We start from the raw sequence: 23,117 nt of genomic DNA, 5'->3' as shown, positions 1-23,117 counted from the left end.
TTCTAGCAAATCATCAAAAAGTTGCAGGTTATAAAACTTCAGCTTATCCAATCTCAACAGGGCAGTCCTGAATGAGTGGATATTACACAGGCTAATTACCTTATATGCAGTTCAAGAAATAGAAGTAAAAATATCTTGTTCTCATCTGAGGTCTTCAAGTTAAGATAATACATCAGAGCAATATAAGCAAAAAAGAATCTCAGTTAATAAACTGAGCTAGAAGAGAACTAATTTATCCCCAGGGATGCACACGATATCAAAAATGCAACAACTTAAAATCAAAGAAGCAGTCATATATATATGGAACTGGGTTACACTAGCCCCGTTTACATGGAGCATTGTATTCCGATTATAACCAGTCTAAAAGTCCAATCAGAATGAAAATGCTCCATGTCAACACCTCAATCGGAATAAAAATGCTCAAACCGATTGAAATTTCAGTCGGATTGAAGGGGGTGGAATAAACCTTTTCATGAACCGATCAAACTAAAGATTACACCATGTAAACGAGCTGATCCGATTACTTTGAGCGTACGTCTTTCTGCGCATGCCTAGTTTTGCGCCAGATAATTCTGTCAGCTAACATAATGCATTCTGTTTGTGATCCGATGTGGATTCTGATCACCGTATAAGGTAGGAATATACCCGATACAAAAAACTATGCACGCTAACCATTACCATAGTAAACATGGTAAATATACGCTTGAAGAAATCAGACAAATCATAATCCTGTTTTTATTTTATCTGTCAGTAGCCTATGTCTCGGACTATCCTTTTTCTCTGACTGAAAATATAACTGTATCCTTCTGGGAGAGAGTGCTAAAGCTCCTCAGGTCATATTTTTGCTGGCATATTTGTAGAAATTATGATGTCCTGTAACTACCAAATTAACAGAAACAGACGCGTACGTTTGTCCTCTTTCTTTTGTGAACGTTCACAAACGTCATAAAAGGTAAATAAACCACTTTATTTCTGTGTGACTAATGTGCAATTTTGACACAAATTAATTTATTATGATCAATGTATCGCTTTTTATTGTAAACCTGTGGTAAAACATCTATTCTTGGGTTTTAAATATTCAATTAAACAACAAAAATGCCAGCAGTCGCTCTTGTTTTGCGATCACGCTGTTTCCAGTGATTTCTTTCTGATCAGTTTTCTGATAAAACCTCCTTTTTTTTCTTCTTCTTTTTTTTTTTTTTTAACAATAATGATATATATTTAATTATATGCTATAATGAGTGTGATATGAGTATGAGAATGAAAAACTGATGCAAATACAAAACAAGACAATAATAAACAAAGAACAATACACAATACAATAAAACTTGGAAATAATGAGCTTCCAGATTCGGCAGACAAGCTGTTTGTGCGCATGTCAGAAAATTATTTCGATTGAAAGCGTCAGCACATGTAAACACCAGATCGGTTTAGATAACATCCCATGTAAACAGTCAACCGGAATCCGTCAATCAGAACGATCTCAATCAGAATAGCAAAAAAGTGTGCATGTAAACGGGGCTAGTGTTCCTATGCAATTTTTTATTTATTTTTTCCAGAGGAAATAAATCTTGTGATATCAACCTTCTATTGCATCAGTCGAGGGGATTTTTGGTGACAACACAGTTTATCAGAAATTGACATTCTTGCGTCCTTTCCGTCCTCTGCGCTTTGGGCTTCTTCGTAAGTGTGTGCGTGCATATGTATCTGGAAGTGTGTTTGTAGGTCCAAAATTTCTATTAAAATTCAAATAGTCCACAACACTGTAAAACAGGATAAAGAACAGGAGAGTCTCGTCTGGTCTTTCACAGCTCCTCTGCTGATATTTGTAATTTTACAACCAGTTAAATTCAGTTACACACAATTACTTTTAAAGCTTTTAAAGTCTCTGTCTGTCTTCTATCACTGTGTCAGTCAACAACATAATAATAAATCATCTTTTGTCACTCTTTTGCCTCCTTTCTTCATTTCACATTCTTTATATTAATATTGACCAACACCAAGATAATTAGAGTGAATTTACTAATAATATTCAAATGCGATTATGTGTATTTCATGCTGTACTTGCTTCTTAAAGGTAATATTCAATCATATATCTCCACCAAAGGAGTGGATTTATAATGGATGCAGATTCACTTTCCTCGGAGTCTGATCACGTGACTAGTACGCGATCACAGAGTGAGTTTCCACGAGATATTTAACGCCATCTATTAACTCTTTAACACAAACAAATAAACATTTTGTAACCCAAAAATAAAAAATACAACACTATAGTTAAATATAATGATATTAAGCATATTAAATCATTTTCTTCATGTTAGCGTGAACATCATAAATCAAGAAAAACAGATTTGTCCTCAAACTGCTTCACCAATAACAGTTTACATTCGCTGTACATTGTAATGGTGTAATCACAGATCCATTTTTAATGGTTTCTCTATTAATTCCCGTGTTTTTACCTGTAAAGCAGGATAAAGTCAGAAGAACAGGAGAGTCGCGTCTGGTCTGTCACAGCTCCTCTGCTGATATGAGGACGCATGCGCAGTGCGCGATTCTCTCTCTCTCTCTCTACATTGTGTTATATTACCTTGGCATTAAACACTTCTGTGAGAGTGTTTCTAATACAGATGCTGAGGGAGTGACGGTGAATTAAACATCTTTCTCTCTTCTGACTCAATCTCATCATTCTCTCTATATTTTTCTCTGTTTTTGAAAAGTCGTGAAAACAATGTATTGTTGGTGGGTTTATGTGTGTATGTGTTTTACTCCAGAAAATCTGGCAGAGGCACAACATAATTTAATAATAATTTAAAAAAAATTAAAAAATGTTTGAAGAGTGGTAGAAGAAGAGTATTATTATTAAATAAAAACTATTTATTATTATATTATTTCATATCATTGATATTATTTAAATAAACTATTTAACTCAATGTAAATATTTACCATTTTTAAATAATGTTTTAATAATGTAAAGCTGTAAACAGTGTGTGGCACACTGCTGAAATATTACATAAAGTTGTATTTTCCTCCAGGGGGCGCTGGACATAATAAATGTAATAAAACATGGAGAGACTCTTGAACCTCAGAGCGGGAAAACTTTAACAGTAGACTTTAAAGACTTTATCGTTGGAGGAAATGGAGCACTGATGAGGCCCAAATATTTTGGAGAGAACTCATTATTTACTTACAAAGAAAAGCTGTGATTCATGTTAACTTTGAAGTAGTTGATGTTATACTAAAATGTTTTTCATTTGATGGTGATAAAAAAAAAATCTTTTGTTTATATTTGATTTAATTATTATGATTGGCCGACACTATATTCATGAAGTCAAATGGACACATTTGGAATGAAAAAATGCCAAATTTTGAACAATTTAAAATTGCCTCAGGCGTGACAGGTGTCTGAAATCACTATCAAATCACGCCAATCACATTGACTAGCGACAGCGCTTGAATCATTAACGTGAATGATTAACGTGCGACCTGCAAGTATAAAAGGGCGCCTTGCAAACATGACAATCACCTTATCGTCTGAAGGGACTGTTTGGTAGGCAGGCCACGAGGCATGGCAAGGAGATGCAGGGTCTCGTTCCCTGTTTCGCAGGGAACATAGGTTACAGTCGTAACCTGAGACGTTCCCTTTCGAAAGGGAACTCGCACTGCGTCGAATGACGCTAGGGGAATGATCGAACTTTGCGTTACTCGACCTGACGCTTTACGAACTGACTTGCGGAAGGTCTCTCCAGCGAAGTAGTACAACAAGGGATTGAAACAACTGTTGGATGCCGCCATGCACAGCGAGATGACCAGAACTTTCAGGAGGTACTCTCTGGCCTGGCAGTCCTGGCTCGAAACAATGGCATGAAGATGGACCGTGCGGATGACGTGATATGGTAGGAAACACAGCAGGAACGTGCTCAGGACAACCACGATCAAACACACAGAGCATCGGCGGGTGATCTGCTTTGGATCCCCGATTTTCCGCCCTTTGACGAGTTTGTAGAAGATGCAGCCGTAGCAGACCAGTATTATAATAAACGGTATGACAAATCCAAATGAAAGCCCCACATAGTTCAAGATAAATATGCGCTTCCATGACGTGATGTTCCCGGGTTCAAAGCAAATAATCTTATCCTCCCGTTTTAAAGTACCTGACATGAGGAACGGCGTTGACAAGAAGGCCACAAATATCCAGATCACAAAGCATGATAGACTGGCTCGCCGCACCGTGGCCAGGGTCTTGTGGCGAATGGGGTGAAGCACAGCGAAGTACCGTAGTACACTAAAGCCAGTAAGGAACAATACGCTTGTGTACAGGTTCACGTAAAAGGAAAATACACACCAGCGGCAAAACCAGTCTGGGAAGTCCCAATGACCGCCCCTGAAGTAGTAGACCAGGCGGAAGGGCAAAGTCAAGGAGAAGCTAGCATCTGAAATGGCCAAGTTGGTCATAAAAACCGTGTTGGCAGACTTCTTAGGGGTGAAACGCAGGAACACAATCAAAGCCACAAAGTTGCTGATGAATCCAATAGGGAATACAACACTGTACGTGATAGTGTATGCCATATATTTGAAGTCGTCACTGTTCCTACGTGTCTGGTTGATGCATGCATGTTCTTGGGTGGCGTTGAGCTGAAATGGAGTTTCCAATGTAAACGTGGGAGCTGGAGACAAAAAGAGAATTAGTTAGATATAGGCTTTAAGCATGGGAAGCATAGGCTTTTTTGGAAAGTCGTGAAAACAATGTATTGTTGGTGGGTTTATGTATGTGTTTTACTCCAGAAAATCTGGCAGAGGCACAACATAATTTAATAATAATAAAAAAAAAAAAAAATGTTTGAAGAGTGGTAGAAGAAGAAGAGTATTATTATTAAATAAAAACTAATTATTATTATATTATTTCATATCATTGATATTATTTAAATAAACTATTTAACTCAATGTAAATATTTATATGTTCCTACGTGTCTGGTTGACGCATGCATGTTCTTGGGTGGCGTTGAGCTGAAATGGAGTTTCCAATGTAAACGTGGGAGCTGGAGACAAAAAGAGAATTAGTTAGATATAGGCTTTAAGCATGGGAAGCATAGGCTTTTTTGGAAAGTCGTGAAAACGATACTTGGTTACTCACGTAACCTCGGTTCTCTCTAGAGAGGGAACGAGTATTGCGTAAGCTTGCTTACGCTGCGGGAAAGTCTTCTTTTCTCGAGATACTGAAGCCAAAATTATCCTTAATTCATATTTTGTCAACGCAGTGCAGCTGCGGGCAGCTGAGCTAGAGCGGCATACTGCACGCTCATTGGCTGCCGCGCGGCAACTGCTTAAGCCTACCAGTGAGCCTGGCGTGACGTCGTGACGTCGTGACGTCGCGCCCTCGCGCGTCACAGCCCGCCAGAATGGGCGGCGTCAGAGCGTATATAAGGAAGGCTCGTAGGCTATATTCTCTGTTTTCTGTCGAATGAAGCGACACGAGCTATAGGCTTTAAGCACGGCAGGGAACGCAATACTCGTTCCCTCTCTAGAGAGAACCGAGGTTACGTGAGTAACCAAGTATCGTTCTCTTACGAGAGGTTCTCTCGTATTGCGTAAGCTTGCTTACGCTGCGGGAACCCCTTGTCCACGCCGTGCGCGCCTAACGATCACATATGACTCTTTATGAAAAGCATAGAGGTGAAATGACAGGTGGCCAGCGGTGCGGGCCAACACATGTTCATAAGCAGACCTAGGGAACACAAGAACGGCACGGCCGGTCTATGCATACTGATACCCTGAGCGTGCAGCTCAACAGACAAGCTAATCGATAATACAGCCTGCGCACATGAGCAGGACATGCACACGACTAGACTGACAGAAGTTTAGCCTGCAGGGCGGGAACTTCCAGGTTATAAAACCTAACAAATGTAGAGGGGGATGCCCAGCCCGCCGCCATACAAATGTCATGAATGGAAATCCCGCTGGACCATGCCCACGATGAGGCCATGCCTCTGGTGGAATGAGCCCGTATGCCCAACGGACATTGCAGGTCTTTTGATGCATATGCTGCTGCAATAGCATCCACTATCCATCTGGATAGCGTCTGTTTCGAGGCGGCGCGACCCTTAGCGCGCCCTCCAAACGAGACGAAAAGCTGCTCTGAGAGCCTGAAGGCTGCAGAACGCATGACATAACACCTTAACGCCCTGACCGGGCAAAGGCGGTTAACACCCTCCTCGCTGCCGGATGACGGCAGGGCCGATAGGGTAATGACTTGAGCCCTAAAGGGAGTACCTAACACTTTGGGGACATAACCGTGCTTCGGTTTGAGAATGGCTAACGAGTCGTTAGGTCCAAACTCGAGGCACGACGCGCTGACGGACAGCGCATGCAAATCACCCACTCGTTTGACTGAAGCCAGAGCTAGCAGAAAAACGGTTTTAAGCGTCAAGTATTTCAACTCCACAGAGTCCAAAGGCTCGAAGGGATGCACTTTTAGGGACTCTAGGACCAGAGACAGGTCCCAAATAGGGACTGACGGGGGCCGAGGAGGGTTCATCCTCCTGGCCCCGCGCAGAAAGCGGGTAATAAGTTCGTTCCTGCCCAGCGAGCGGCCGCGCGCCGATTCGGCGAACGCTGCTATGGCCGCGACGTACACCTTGAGCGTGGAGGGGGACCTGCCCGCGTCCAACATCTCTTGAAGGAAGTTTAACACCTGTGGGACTCCACAGGACTGAGCATTAGAACCCTTTTCCACACACCATCTGCTAAACACCGACCATTTAGACGCATAGAGCCGCCTCGTCGAGGGGGCTCTGGACTGCGTGATTGTGTTAATTACCCCTTCTGGCAGATCAACGAATATCCGTTGATTTCCCACGCATGCAGAGACCAGTGCTCTGGATGGGGATGCAGAATCGATCCTCGGGCTTGAGAGAGAAGGTCTCTCCTCACCGGAATCGGCCATGGGGCTGTGTCTGCCAGTCTCATTAGCTCGGGGAACCACGGCTGGTTTTCCCAGCGCGGAGCTATGAGGAGCACCGCGCAGTTCGCCTCCCTGATCCTCGCTAGCACTTGAGGCAGCATCGAGATTGGTGGGAACGCATACAGCGGAACGCTGGGCCAGGTCTGGGCCAGCGCGTCCTCGTGTTTTGAGAAAAACCTCTGGCACTGAGCGTTCTCGCTCGCGGCGAAGAGGTCGATCTCCGCTTCGCCGAAACGACGCCAAAGCGTTTGTACCGTCTGGCGGTGTAGAGACCATTCCCCTGGGGGAACGTTGTCCCTGGACAGTCTGTCCGGGCCGTCGTTCAGACGACCGGGTACATGAGCTGCCCTTAGGGAGCGCAGCGGGCCCTGAGCCCAGGATAGGAGGCGCTCTGTGAGAGCGCGCAAGGTTCTGGATCTGATTCCGCCCTGGCGGTTCACGTAAGACACCACTGACATGTTGAGCGAACTAGCACATGGTGTCCCCGTAGAAGCGGTAGAAAGTGCTTCAGCGCTTTCTCGACCGCCAGCATCTCTAGACAGTTTATGTGAAGGCTTTTCTCCGTGTTCGACCATGGGCCGCAAATCGGACTGCCCTCGTGAGTCGCTCCCCAACCCATGTTGGACGCGTCTGTCGAGACCACTTTGCGGTGTGCGATGACCCCCATCGTCACTCCCCGCTGATACCATTCGGCCGCCAGCCAGGGCTGCAGGGCTGAGACACAGCGCTGAGTCACTCTGACTGGTGCACGGCCCGAAAACCATGCATTGCGGGGCACTTCCGACTTTAGCCAGCATTGAAGCGGGCGCATTCGAAGTAAGCCCAGCTGCAGGACCGCTGCGGCTGACACCATATGGCCCAAAAGCCTCTGAAAAGTTTTCAGGGGAAAAACTTTCCCCACTTGAATGGAAGCGGCGAGGTGTCGAACACAGCGCGCGCGCTGTGTTGACAATCTGGCCGTCATCGCCGCCGAATCCAGATCTATACCCAGAAAAGTGATAGACTGGCTGGGGGTTAGAGACCTCTTGTCCCAGTTTACGGAAAGACCCAGGCTTTCCAAATGACTGAGAAGCGCTGTCTTGTGAGAAACTAGTTCCTCTGTTGAGTGCGCTATAATGAGCCAATCGTCCAGATAGTTCAGAATTCGCATTCCCTTCGATCTCAGGGGTGCGAGAGCCGCATCCATGCACTTCGTAAATGTACGGGGTGCCAGGGACAGGCCGAACGGCAGGACGGTGTACTGATATACCTGACCGTCGAAGGCGAATCTCAAGAATGGCCTGTGACGGGGAATAATCTGAATCTGAAAATACGCGTCTTTCAGATCGAGAGAGATGAACCAGTCCCCCGGGCGAATCTGCGCGAGGATTTAACTGGTCGTGAGCATTCTGAACGGTCGTTTCATGAGCGCTTTGTTCAAATGTCTCAGATCTAATATAGGTTTGAGCGCTCCGCCTTTCTTGGGTACGAGGAAATAACGGCTGTATAAGCCTGCCTCGGTAACCGGCGGGTGAACTCGCTCTATCGCCCCTTTGTACAACAAATTCGCTATTTCTGCGTGAAGCAGATGAGCTGCATCCGCCTTCACTTGAGTCTCGACCCGGCACCAAAGCGCGGGGGGCGGCGAGCGAATTGGAGCAAATAGCCCTTTATCACTGTGTTTAGTATCCACTTCGACACTCCCGGAATAGCTTTCCATGCATTCGCACTCATAGCTAGGGGTCGAATCGCCTCCGGGTCCCACCCGCCGTACAGCGCGGGACAAGGAGCCTGTGGCGGTATGTGCGCGAGTCGCGCAGTGGCAGTGAGGGGAGACGGGGGCTCGCTGATAGCGGCAGCCGGCTGAGTGACGCTGTGAGAGAGCGTTGTGTGTGACGGCTCGCGGCGCGGAAGCGGGGCGGGCTCGTGAGTGTTCACATGAGAGTGTGCGTGCTGTGTAGCGGGCACAGGGCTCTTTATTAACACACAGTCAGTGACGGGTTGCTCTGGACCCCGAATGTGTGAGACAGAGCGAGCACTGTGTAGGTGTGAGCACTGGGGCGCGGGCACGTGACCTACAACTAACACTCGAGCGGCCGTAGCGCGCTTTATGTGAGTGCACTCTGTGGGGTACACAGGGGAGATTGTGCTTGTGTGTAGCAATGAACACTGGGGCGTGGGCATGTTTACTACACTCATAACACTGACGGCGTGAGCCGAATGACCAGATTTTACACTCTTTATTTGACTTATCTGGGTCGCCGTAAAAACGGCGTTTGTGTGCAGGCGAGAGAGTTGAGAAACTGGCTCGTTGGCTGCGGTGGACACTACTGCAGTAGCCTTTATCAAGGGGACTGGCAGAGGGATACAAGTTAGCTTTGAAGAGTGGTAGAAGAAGAAGAGTATTATTATTAAATAAAAACTAATTATTATTATATTATTTCATATCATTGATATTATTTAAATAAACTATTTAACTCAATGTAAATATTTATATGTTCCTACGTGTCTGGTTGACCCATGCATATTCTTGGGTGGCGTTGAGCTGAAATGGAGTTTCCAATGTAAACGTGGGAGCTGGAGACAAAAAGAGAATTAGTTAGATATAGGCTTTAAGCATGCAAAATTATGCTCGCTTCTGTTTTTACTAGTTAAAAGAACAAATAATAATGAAAATAATAAATTGTTAAAATCTACATCAACAAACTCTATCGAGCCAAGAGGCCAATCTGCACTGGTCAAGCATCTTTTGGCTACGCAAATTTGCTGGTCATTCAACTTCAGCTGTTGTAGCAAATTTTAATAAAAACTCTTTACATGTGTTTGCGATTATACTCTGAATGTATGTGAGTCTAGTGAGGCCGCACCAAAAAGACAATCAACAATAGCTTACTAAACCAGGAAAAACACAGGTTTAAAAACTCCCCTCGGTTTTCCAGGTTAAAAATTTATATTGCCATGGAGGTTTGATATACAGACAGCAGGGTTGTGTTTCTTAAAATGCAAAGTAGGGGAGAGCGGGGCACAAAGTAACGCTTTTTGACTTTATCAGTTTGTGTAAATCTACTTATGGTTCAGAGTACCGGTATTTATTTTTTCCCACATTAATTTCCCACATGTCTAGTACAATTATGTGGTTTTGTTTTATTAATACAGTATATACTTTTTTTCTTGATATACCCCCCGAAAGAATGGAAGTGAAATGTGACAACATGCCCCATAGGTGGGGTACATTGTAACATGTGTGGGGCACATTGTAACATGACATATGGCAGCTTAAAATGTTATCTGATCTAATAAAAAAAAAATAAAAAAACAAACTAAAATATTTTCTAAATAAAATGCAATTAAAAAACTTTTTCATATAAAATAATGGCAATTTTTAATAATTAAATATAAACTCATTTTTGAGTTTTGACTACGAACATACGAACACATGAAAACACAGCTATACAACATAGTTCAAAACAAATAAATAATTAGTAATTTCTGAACATTGACTCTCAGTCTTTATTCACCTTTTTCTCACGTTTTCTCAATAAAATTAATAAAAGTATAGAATATAATAGCATATTTCTAATAGGGGCACATTGTAACGCAGTGTTACAACATGCCCCGCCTGCACAACTGGGATTTAAACCCTGCTAGTGTTTTCTGCTAGTTAGCGAAGCATTAAAGAACTATCTAAACTGTTAAATAACATATTGGAGATTAAAATAATATCAGATTTGTCTTATTTTAAATAAACACAAAAAATAGAGATGAAAAATTAACTTAAGTAAGAAATTTACTTTTGCTATGGTTTAATAAATGTCTATGGATATCTTCCAAAAAAAAATAAAAAATTGGCGGAATTTTTTTTTCTATATAGTGTTGATATGGCAACTAGTAAATACACAAAGTTTCGTCATCCAAGCATGTGCGGAAGTATTTAAAACAAGCGTGTTACAACTAGCCCGCGTTAGGTTGTGCCCCGCGCTCCCCTATAATATGCTTTATTTTATATAAAACTATTTTAGACAAAACATTTCTAGTCTTGTTTAATTTTTATGCACGCTGTTTTATATTTAATAATTTATATTAATATTTTATTTTAAAAAATTATATTTGAATACATTTGAATGAAGAAATAAATATTGAATGTTATGTAATGTTATTTGTCATGTCCGTATTATTTTTCAACTACCCAAATATCGTTATTTTATCAAGAGGTCTGTTGTTTCCAGTTCTCCCTTCCATAGTTCATGCAAAACATATGCAAAATAATATTCAGTGGGTGAAATGAAAACTGTTGCACACTAACAATATTCAAATGACAGCTGTATTCATAGACACCTGCAAAACAAAACATGAACCGTTTTTCTGCATAAAGAAAGGCATTGTTAATTATTAATGTGCTCATTAATCCAATGTTCTGGAAGTAACTAAACAGATCTGGTATTGTCAAAGTAAATGGACTAATACACTAAAGCTGATTAAACTGGAATAACTCATGGAACAAGTTTGCCCACAAGTCGTATTAAAAGTACCAAAGGTATGATCATATTTTATACATACCATGGTAATTCCTTACAAAAAAAAAGGTAATGTGAAGAGGATACCATGGTACAGAGATGGTAGATGATACTTTATATACCATGGTACTTAAATAGTAGCCTATTTATGTTAGGCTACTTGAAGATAGTTCCAAGAATATCATGGTACTACCATAGTGCAAGTCCAAAATAAAGTTTTTCGACATATTCTTGGATTATTTACAATTTCAAAAAGGTACAAATAAATAATATGGTATTATTTGTATCCTGTAAATAAATACCATTATAAATTAATTTCAGATATAGAATACATCCACTGACATTAACATGTAAAACCCAATATGACTCGTATGAGGCTGTGACTGGAGTTTTACTCACCTGTCATTCTCTTTTACCATCATTCCCCTCATCATCAGCGGACTGATGAATTCGTGTGAGTCAAGATTTTTGTATTGAGAGCGTTATGTAAAAAAATGTCTTGAGTCCCACGCTTGTGTTGCCGTCGCTAGACTACCTCGACAGAAACCACTGTCACAGGTTGAGCTGTGGTTTTAAATAGCCGTCTAGATCAGTAAATTCATGAGAAACTCTACAATCAGTCAAATCATCTTTAACAGTTTTGATGTGTTTCACTGATTATTTCATCTGAGCTTCACCACTTTGAGCTCCAGTCGGCCACAACCACTAGATCTGATAGATAGTGTTATTTTCACAAGTGCCTCATAAAGTTCTCACGGACTAGAGAAGTTAAAAACATCTTAAAGCAACAGTTTGATCTTGTCATGAGATCCTGTGAGTGTTTGGCTCTGCTCTCTCCTGTAACTCTCTTCAGGACGTTTGTTGCTCATTTCTAGAATTTTAAACCTACAATTTATTACTTATAACTTATTCTTATTATATTATTTATTTTATTTATGTACGTTTTTTTGCACTAAAACTTTGACAGTCTACATTTTTGATGACCTGTTTTGTGTATTTAATATTTAACGTATACATCATTTTTTAATTTATTTTATACAAGTGCACCGATTGGAGGGGCTTGTGTTGTTCAATAAATGTTTAATTAAAGCAATTTTCTTTATTACTTCTTATTAATGGTAAGATTTTATCAGGTGAAAAAAAAAAGAATAAAAGGAAAACCGTCCAAACATATCAGCCAAAAAAAAAAAAAAATTCAGCATCATATATCGGCCATCGGCTGCCCCAATTTCTAAATATCGGCATCGGCCAGAGAAAAACCCATATCGGTCGACCTCTACTTAAACAGAAGTTGGCTTCACCGTCACAGGGCTAGAGATTCACAGCTTGAGGTGGAGGAACAAGATCTGATAGGACAAGAAAGGACCAAGATCCATAAACTATTGTGTCCAAAAAGAAATTCTGTTCACCATATAAAAGTAATATGTTCGTGAAGAAATTATTTAGTGAGAAAGCAAACGACCCTCCAGCTGAACAGCAAAACCAATCAGACAGAACTAGTCGAGTCAGTGACAGAAGATACTGAGCAAACAACTCCTCATAACATGTCAGTTCAGGGTGAGCCACTAGGTGGCGCTCTGCTGAAACTGATCAAATATACATCAAATATGTTTTCCTCCAGGAGGCACTGGACATAAATGTAATAAAACATGGAGAGACTCTTGAACCTCAGAGTGACAAAACTATTGATAAATTCAATATCACATTTGCAATCGTAATGTTCAGGAAAACAACACTCTTGCTCATGTGATATTGCTTAACTTGGGCTTTTGACCAGTATAAAAAGACATGAAAACTAAAAAAAAAATGTATCCTCATATCTTGACTTTAGTGGTCATTCTAACTATATTATAATAGGCTATATAAAGCTGTGAAAGCGTGTACTCTCAATATTTATCGTACTTGGAGAAAAAAAATATTCAGAAGATTGAGTCAAAATATTTTAGTGAACCAAGTGTCTCCAAAAAGACAAAAAAATAAAAATAAATTCCTCTGATCCACGGAGTTGGATGAACTGTCGATCTATGACAGATTAACTGATGCCTGTAAAACAGGATAAAGAACAGGAGAGTCTCGTCTGGTCTTTCACAGCTCCTCTGCTGATATTTTTAATTTTACAACCAGTTAAATTCAGTTACAGACAATTGCTTTTGAAGCATTACTTCACATTCCTTTGTCTGTGTCTCTATTCTATGACAGTGTCAACAACATAAAAATAAATCATCTTTTGTCACTCTTTTGCCTTCTTTCTTCATTTGATCTTCTTTAGTTATTAACATTTGAGCAGACCTCTTAACAGCATATATTAATATTGACCAACACCACGAGAATGAATGTGTATTAACTCATAGTACACAATGTAATTATGTGTTCTCCAATTTGTACTTGTTTCATAAAGCTAATTCACTCTTATTTCCCGCATAATGGATGCACAGATTAGGCTTGTTTGAGATGCGCCTTGCCTCGCCTGAAATGTATGCGAGAGTAGGCGGCTGCAGTGAGAGGAGGAGTGAAAAAAGTGCAGGCAAGCCGGACAGTTCTCTCTTCTCGCAGTGGATCTGACACCTGTGAGATCAAAGATGGATATCGCGGGATTCACGCTCGTGCACAGTGTTGCTAATAAACTGGATGTAATTGACCCTTCGCTAAGCCACGCCCGAAAACCGCCACAGGCCAATCGTGACTTAGCAACCGTAACTAGGCGCGGGAGGTCTGGCAAGCTTTCGAGCGATGGAAACATGCCGAAGCGTTGTGCGTATGGATTGTGCAAATCTGATACCCGGTATCCTAAAATTTTGGACGGGGTGGTGGATTTTGTTCCCTTCCCGAAACGTAAAACCCAAGGGGAGAAATGCCGGGCGTCATCTTCATTTATATAGCGCTTTTAACAATTTAGATTGTTCCAAAGCAGCTTTACATTGATAATAGGAAATTAAAAGTAAAGTGTTTTGGCTTTATAGCAGCTCTAGAATAAAGTTATTGTCCAGCTCGTGGATCAAGCAGTGTGATTAAAGGCAAGACGGAGGCTCACTGACATAACTTAACGGTACTTAAAAATATATTTCAGCATTTTGTTAATCGACGGCCAAACCGTTAACGTTACCCCAATCCGATCGCGACTCTCCCGGTGTTAGTTCTAGTAAAAGTAAAAGCAGGGAACATCACGGGGCTTGCCGGAGATCTCCAAGGGAAAGTTTGGTATGCAAACTTAATCAGTTCATAACAGTAGTCACTATGTGACCCACGACGTGTGAGTAGTAACGTTAGCCTGGCGCACTACAAATATAAGCGGGAGAATGTTATCATTGCAAAGTGGTCAGGCTAATGTCTTGTGTTTATTCCACGATACATATGGATAAGCTGTTTGATTTATAAATATTAGAATATTTTCACATTTCACTTACCCTGCTGTGCACAAAGCTGTTCCTCAATTTGTGTGTTTCCCATTTGAATGGTCAGCGTATGAGGCGCTGCTGCTTGCGCTGAGACCTAACGTTATAGACTTTAGCTTCAATTTTGATGAAATTATTCTCTAATCATTTGCATATTATGTCGTGGATATAGCCCTCGAATGCATACTGCAGTCTTGCTCTCTCAAATTTTCACCTGTCTGCTAAAAATGACTAATTATCTCAATAGGAATGTCTGAAACTAGTGCATACAGACTGTAATAGACGTGCCAGGCGCAAAAGCTTGACAGGCGTAGCAACAGTAACTAAGGAGGGCGGGGCTTAGCGAAGGGTCAATTCAAGTTCTGTTGCTTTTATATGAAAATAAATAAAATAAACAAGACACCCAAAGTACTTGTTATTTAATTCCATTCAATATTTTTTTCTTTAATACAGACATATGTGTTTTTATTTTTTATTTTATTTTTTATAAAAATTAAATTGCAGAACCCAAAGAGATCGCACTGTCTGATAGTTTGGGAATATTCACACATAACATATACACATAAAACATGATATTAGAGTTTTAAAATCAAACATTTTAAAAGAGAATCACAGTTGTTTAAACCAATGAGCATTAAGCTGTGTCGTCAGCAAGTCGTTTCCCATCGTGCTTTTGATCAGCGCAGTCGGTGGAGAGCAACTGCGCTCGACTGCAGAATCCGACACATGCGCCTTGCGCTCGCGAGAGATTTTTGACATACGTCAGCATGACATCAGAGCAAGTCGGACCGCCCTCGGACACATTTCTAACCGGCATGCATCTCGCGCTGATCACCGGTGATCGGTTCTGCGCAGATTTTGCTCATCTCAAACAAGCCTATTCACTTTCCTCAGAGTCTGATCACGTGACTAGTAAGCGCGCCAAACGCGATCACAGAGTGAGCTTCCAAGAGATCTTTAACGCCATCTATTAACTCTTTAACACAAACAAATAAACATTTTGTAACCCAAAAATAAGTAATACAACACTATAATTAAATATAATGATCACTGGAGCATATTAAACAATTTTCGTTAGACTGAACATCATAAATCAAGAAAAACAGCACGTCCTCGAACTGCTTCTCCAATAACAGTTTACATTCAGTGTACATAGTAATGGTATAATCACGGATCCATTTTTAATGGTTTCTCTATTAATTCCCGTGTTTTTACCTGTAAAGCAGGATAAAGTCAGAAGAGCAGGAGAGTCGCGTCTGGTCTGTCACAGCTCCTCTGCTGATATGAGGACGCATGCGCAGTGCGCGATTCCGTATTCTCTCTCTTTTGTCCATGTATTTCAATGTACATTCGTTATTTTACACATAAGCTCTGCATAAAAGAAATAAAGCAGCGTAATCAGTAAATAGCATTTTTTTGTGTGTATCACATGACACTATAGGCTACATTATATTACCTTGGCATTACAAAGCACATGTAAACACTTCTGTGAGAGTGTTTATAATACAGATGCTGAGGGAGAGACGGTAAATTAAACATCTTTCTCTCTTCTGACTCAATCTAATCAATCTCTCTATATTTTTCTCTGTTTTTGGAAAGTCGTGGGAACAATGTATTGTTGGTGTGTTTATGTATGTGTTTTACTCCAGAAAATCTGGCAGAGGCACAACATAACAATTTAGTAATAATAAAAAATAATGTTTGTAGTGGTAGAAGAAGTATTATTATTATTAAATAAAAACTATTTATTATTATATTATTTCACATCTATAGGCTAATTTATATTATTTAAATAAACTATTTAACTCAATGTCAACAATTACCATGTTTTAAAAAATGTTTTAATAATGTAAAGCTGTATACAGTATGTGGTGCAATGCTGAAATCTTTAATGCTACATAAAGTTGTATTTTCCTTCAGGGGGCGCTCGACATAATAAATGTAATAAAACATGGAGAGACTCTTGAACCTCAGAGTGGGAAAACTTTATTGATAATGACAAGCAAATGCATATACAAATATACAAAAAATATGCAAATATATACAAAAATATGCAACTATGCATTGTGCAACAATCAGTGTAACAGTCATTGAGGGTAATGTGGAGTGAAGTGGTTAGTGTCTCATGTATTGTTCAGGAGTATAATGGCTTGTGGATAAAAACTAAGTCTTTTTGTCCTTGATTTTTCACTCCTGTATCATCTCCCAGACAGCAGGAGTGTGAAGAGGTTGTGTTGTGGATGTTTATTGTCCCTGATGATGTTGTGGGCCGTCCTGATGACGCTGGAGCTGTAAATATCCTGAAGTGATGGGAAGGCTACTCCACAAATGAACTGTGCCTAGTGAAATCAACTAGTTGCTTTTATCACACGCTGGAGAGCTTTCCTATCCTGATCAGTGCAGCTTCCAAACCACACCGTGATCGAACTGTCAATCACACTTTCAACTGAACATCTGTAAAATCACTGACAAATAATGGTTTCCTGCCAAATGTCCTCAGCCTTCTCAAGAAGTTCAGTCGCTGTTGGGATTTCCTCAGGAGCTGCTGAGTGTTGTGAGAACAGGTGAGATCCTTGCTGAATATAAAGGTTTTCACCCTCTCCATCTCTGTCTCGCCAATGTAAATTTATTTATGCTGCTCCTTCCTCCTCCTCTCATAATTGATAATCATCTCCTTAGTCTTATGTACATTTAAGAAGAGATTATTTTCCTAATACCAGGCCATCAGTCCTGCCACCTCTCTTCTTCACTTCACTTCACTTCACTTCACTTCACTTCACTTTATTTACTCATAAAGCACTTTAAAACTGCACCTGCAGACCAAAGTGCTGTACAATCAGCAGCATTAAAAAAACACATAAAAACACAATACAACTTACTATACAGATACTAGCCCAACCTCTCAAAGGCTTAAGACAAGAAGTACGTTCTATCAAGAAAAACATTTCACGAGTTCACACTTACATATAATTTGAAGGGGTAAGGTTTAATGCGTATTTGGCGTGCTGTCCGGAGGGAGGGCTCCGAGCTCGGAGTTCGGCCCGAACCCAGAGTACTCCCCCCGTATGTAAGTGTTTAGGACTAGAAGCGTGGAGAAGGGGTGGTGGAGGGATGCTGCAAAACTGTCAATGGAATGAGGTGAGACTGCTGAGTATATATACACCTCTTACCATTGATTGCTGAGTGCTCTCCACTTGTGTTAATTATCTGAACGTGCTCCTCCCGAACCTTGTTAATAAAACATAATTTAAAGATGTGATCTCTCTAAGTTCTGCAACAGCAAAGGCCTGATGTTTTTTGAGATAGAGGGACAGAAAGAAATGACTTATTATTTGATCATAAAGACCGAGGTGCTTGATGAAGAGCAATAAGTTCAGATACATAAGCAGGAGACATCACATGTGTAAGAGGGTTAAAAAACGTTACTATAAATGTCTTTCACCAAAATTACTGGATCATCTGCCAGTAGACACTGCTTCAGACTTTTCTGATATTCAATTTTCTGAGAGCACACCTGCACGATCGAGCTTCTGTCGATATATGAGTGGAAACACAGAGTTGGTCGTCAAACACAAGCCCCAGGATCCTTGCTGTCCTGGTTGGTGTTAGTGTTGTGGACCTCAGTTACACAGTGAGGTTGTGGTCAACTGATGGGTCTGTAGGAGATACAAGGATCTCCATCTTTGCACGGCTGACCTGTAGATGATGCTCCTTCATCCAGGCAGAAATGTCTGAATACAAGCTGACGGGATCATCAGGTGGAAATTACAGATAGAGCTTCATGTCTTCTGCATAGCAGTGGTAGGAGAAGCCATGCGCATGTATGATCTTTCCCAGTGAAGCTGTGTAAATGGAGAAAAGAAGAGGAGCGAGCACTGAACCTTGAGGCACTCCAGTGACTAGATGATACCCCTCCTCTCCATGAAACCATGGAAGATCTAAGACTGAAGCCACTGAAATACCGTACCAGTGATGCCCGAGTCAGAAAGGGCGGACAGGAGGATCTGGTGCTTTAGTGTCAAAGGCAGCTGACAGGTCTAGTAGAATAAGGACAGATGATCTGGCGTTCGCTCTTCCCAGCCGTAGAGTTTCAGCAACGGTCAGCAGGGCGGCTGTGTCAACTTTTGAAGCCAGACTGGTTGTCATCAAATAGGTTGTTCTGTGACAAAAATGCAGAGGGCTGATTGAACACAACTCTTCCAAGAGTCTTTGACACAAAGGGAAGAAAAGAGACTGGTCTGTAGTTGAGGGTTGGCTTAGGGAAGGGACACACTAAACCCTTGCCAAAGAACTAGTGCTGATAAAGGCCGACTGTGTTGTTACAATATTTTATTCTTACAGCTTTAACTAAATGTTACACTGGTTCAGTTCTATACAGAAGAGAACATGACATTTTTCACATTGGTCTGCAGAAAAACAGCGACGGGCCGAATGGAAATGTAATGGACTCTCTGACAGTAGATGGCGCTTATGGATCAGCAGAAATAAAGCTGTTTCACTGGTAACCTCTGAACACAATGCACCATTTGTTGTAGCAAATTCTAAGTCCTCAAATCGGGTCGAAGTTGAGTCAAATCTCTCAAGAGTCGAAGTTCCAGGTTTCAGAAGAAGTAACTTTATTGACAAGCAACAAAGTGAGATCTGATCTGCAATGGTCGGAACCTCAGGTCTTATACCTTTTCTTATCACTCGGTAGCCAATCAGCTATCTTTCTCTTCTTGCTCCACCTCAAGATATCGCTACCGTTAGCATCATCTTTCCCGGAGACATCTATTGGTGGGAAAATCTTTGGCCATACCCATTTTTAAAGGATATCTCGGATCACATGGTTCTCTGCACCTGCAGTGTTCTAGTGCCATCCATCATTTTTAATTAACATTTTTAGTACCATCTTATCAACTACCTATACACATCTTCTCTCTGAGCTTGTTCGGTACTTTTCCATCCTCACAGACCCCTTGACCTAATTTAACCTGATTTATCCTGACTTAACCTGGTTTCTGACTGAGACACAGCAATGCAGACTTTTACATGAGGCAAAGGAAAATCTCCAACACGTGCTTATAAAAACACAGTCCAGCTCAAAAGATTTCTTTAAAGGGTAACTAAACCCTAAACCAACTTTTTTTAGTTAATGATCTGTAAGAATGGGGCTTTATTAGTGCTTCATTGATTCGAGTAACTTTTTTGACATTTGGGTATAAAGTGTTTTAATTCTACAATATATGGTGTAAAAACGTCTGAGTGCTGCCCTCTTCAGGTTGAACGGTGGCTACTGCAGTTGAATTTTCCTATTGGATGTTGCGGTACTGCGTGACGTAAGCAGGTTCCAGCTCACCACGCCCTCCCTTGGTACGAGCTCACCACGCCCTTGAATGAGCTAGCGTAGATTTATCTGTATTTAGTACAGTGGTAGGTGTATTGTTGCTAGTGGCAACAGCACTGCTGGACTGCATAGCTTTCCAGCAGACTTGGAAATTAGGCGCCAGTGTTTGCATGCACTTGGCCTGGAAGACCGTGAGTGTGAAACCTGCATTTTACGCGGAATTGCTTTTCCAACGCAATAGAGGTGGAAATGGGCTTCTCCACACAGCTCGCGCTGAAAAGCGTCGCAGTGCCAAACGCTGCTCCTCCTGCATGGACTCCACCACTGCCGCGGCGTCTTGATGTGAGTGATCATATATATTTTAATCACAATTTATGGTTAGGCTAAAGTTAATCCTCTGGGGTCGACAAACGCGGCAGCGCATTTTGCTGGATTTTTTCACATAGCGGCAAAATATGAAAATGCCTATAGAGAGCGCGCGCTATTGACATCAACTCGATAAAACTCATCAGATGCATGTACTTTACGTCGTCTTGCGACCCTGTGAGTCACTCTCCATTTTAGAGAGTCTGACAGCAGGTCTCAGGTGCACGCCCCCCCGCTCACGGTTCGTCCCCTCTATCTCCGCTGGGGTCTGCCCACTTTTCTAGCATTTTTCAAATATTGCCAGTGGGTGGAGTCAGGCTCTGACCAGGGGTTTAGTTACCCTTTAACTTCATTGTAGTTTGCCAACATACAAGCTAGCTATAGTTGCAATGCGTTATTTAGCTAACTTCAAAACTTCAACAGAAGATATTTGTGTTTTTTGTAAAATTTCCCCTGAGACTATTAATCATCTATTTTAGGAGTGTCCCAAGACCCAAATATTTTGGGGAGAACTCAGTAATTACTTACAAAGAAAAGCTATGATTCCTGTTAACTTTGAAGAAGTTGATGTTATACTAAAATGTTTTTCATTTGATGGTGATACAAATCTTTTGTTTATATTTGATTTCATTATTATGATTGTCTGTTACTATATTCATAAAGTCAAATGGAATGAAAAAATGCCAAATCTTAATCAATATAAAATTGATATTAAAATATATTTAGAAACAATATCCAAATGTAAAAACTTAAAAGCAAGGGAAACTACACAGCAGTTTAATATGTTCAATATGTTTTTTCTGTAAAATGCCTTTCTTTTCCCCCTTGTTTACTCCTGACATGTATGGTTATATGAACTCCTGTATGTAAATTATGTTTTGTTGTTATTAAAAATGCATACAATTTTTTTAAAACATGTACCGTGAGATCCTTGACGTGATAATAAACAAGAAATACAGGTGTTGGTCATGAAATTAGAATATCATCAAAAAGTTGATTTATTTCAAGAATTCAACTTAACAGGTGAAACTAATATATTATATAGACTCATTACATGCAAAGTGAGATATTTCAAGCCTTTATTTGTTATAATTTTGATGATTATGTCTTACAGCTTATGAAACCCACGAAATCAAAATCCCAGAAAATTTGAATATTACATGAAATCACACAGTAATTACACAGTGATACCATGGTCATTGAACCAGGTTTTGGTTCTTTTGGCAGTGTGGGCAGATGCAAATCCTGCTGGAAAATGAAGTCAGCATCTCCATAAAGCTTGTCTGCTGAAGGAAGCATGAAGTGCTCTGGAAATGTCCTGGTAGACGGCTGCGTTGAGTGGACAGCACAGTGGACCAACACCAGCCGATGACATGGCTCCCCAAACCAACACAGACTGTGGAAACTTCACACTGGACTTCAAGCATCTTGGATTGTGTGCCTCTCCATTCTTCCTCCAGACTCTGGGACCTTGGTTTGCAAATGAGATGCAAAATTTGCTCTCATCAGAAAAGAGGACTTTGGTCCACTGTGCTTTATTAAATCCAGAGTCAACGCAGCCGTCTACCAGGATATTTTCAGTTTACTTGGAAATGTAATTGCTCACTGTTATAAGTTACCCATTATAAATGTGGTTTGGATTACTTTATTTAGAGTACTTTATCAATGCAAAGCAATTTCCTTTTAATTTTGATTAGTAACTAATTGAATTACACATTTTACCTCAGTAATACAACTAAATACAATTACATTAAGTTTGTAATTTAATAACATAATTTCATGACATGTAAGTCGCTCCTCAACCCTGCATACATTTTGTTCTAAAATATAGATAATGATAAAATTCTTGAAATAAATTACCCCCTCAATGTAGTTTAATTAGTTTTGTTTCAATGTTATTTTCATTTCAAACTAATCAAATAACACAAAGTTCAAACTAATGTAATTTATAGAATATGTAATGCAATCATATCTGAAATATATTGTAAGCTTAATTGTTAAACACTGCACTTTTCAATTCAGGAGTCATTCTCAATTCAATTCTGAATTGTGCACAAGCTTAACACGGTATTGTATATTTTTCTTGCAGTAAATCTGCAACTATAACATGTAACAGAGTTAGTTTTATGAGTTAATACGATTTAAAAACATTTAAAAAATAATAATATTTTAGCTGTATATGTTGTTTATACCGGAATATATTGCAAAAAAAAAAAAACTAATTGGTAATATTAAAAATATATTAAATAATGTTTTTACAGATAGGCTATAAGAAGCACCTGTTAAAAAAAGTAGAAATAAAGCTGTATATGGTACACTGCTGAAATATTTAAAATATACAGTTTGTATTCCTCTGAATAAATCATGAGAGACTCTTGAACCTCAGAGTGAGAAACTTTATTGATAAAGGCAAGAAAATACATATGACAAATATACAGCAGTAGTAAAGTGAGATCTGTGTGTCTCTGTATTCATTTTTTTTTTAATCTGAGAGAAATATAAAAAATAATGTGACACTGTTAAAATCTGACACTGAAAGAGAGCACAAACTCAAATAATCATCAGTATTTATTATTAAAAAA

At 40.3% G+C, this 23,117-nt stretch overlaps 2 protein-coding genes across 2 annotated transcripts in view; both read right to left on the bottom strand.

The window, feature by feature from the left end:
- LOC311084267 (calcium homeostasis endoplasmic reticulum protein-like) overlaps nucleotides 1-2,493 on the bottom strand; it is a 39,479-nt gene extending 36,986 nt beyond the window's left edge. Inside the window, exon 1 of the mRNA XM_084116189.1 lies at nucleotides 2,460-2,493. The gene's annotated coding sequence lies outside the window, so the exon portion shown is untranslated. The remainder of the gene's footprint in view (nucleotides 1-2,459) is intronic.
- A 1,026-nt stretch (nucleotides 2,494-3,519) lies between these two features.
- On the bottom strand, nucleotides 3,520-7,234 carry LOC311085214 (cysteinyl leukotriene receptor 2-like; the record flags this gene model as incomplete). The annotated part of the gene is made up of 4 exons (XM_084117648.1): nucleotides 3,520-3,593; nucleotides 3,708-4,664; nucleotides 4,965-5,036; nucleotides 6,928-7,234. 4 exons carry the CDS (start codon nucleotides 7,232-7,234, stop codon nucleotides 3,520-3,522), a joined length of 1,410 nt encoding a protein of 469 aa, XP_083973774.1.
- Between the last annotated feature and the right edge of the window lie 15,883 nt (nucleotides 7,235-23,117).

This window comes from Abramis brama (assembly GCF_963993115.1).
Source record: "Abramis brama genome assembly, chromosome: 6".
NCBI classification, from domain to species: Eukaryota; Metazoa; Chordata; class Actinopteri; order Cypriniformes; family Leuciscidae; genus Abramis; species Abramis brama.
The sequence above is the reverse complement of the archived record's forward strand: the minus strand, read 5'-3'. Positions and strand labels throughout refer to the sequence as shown.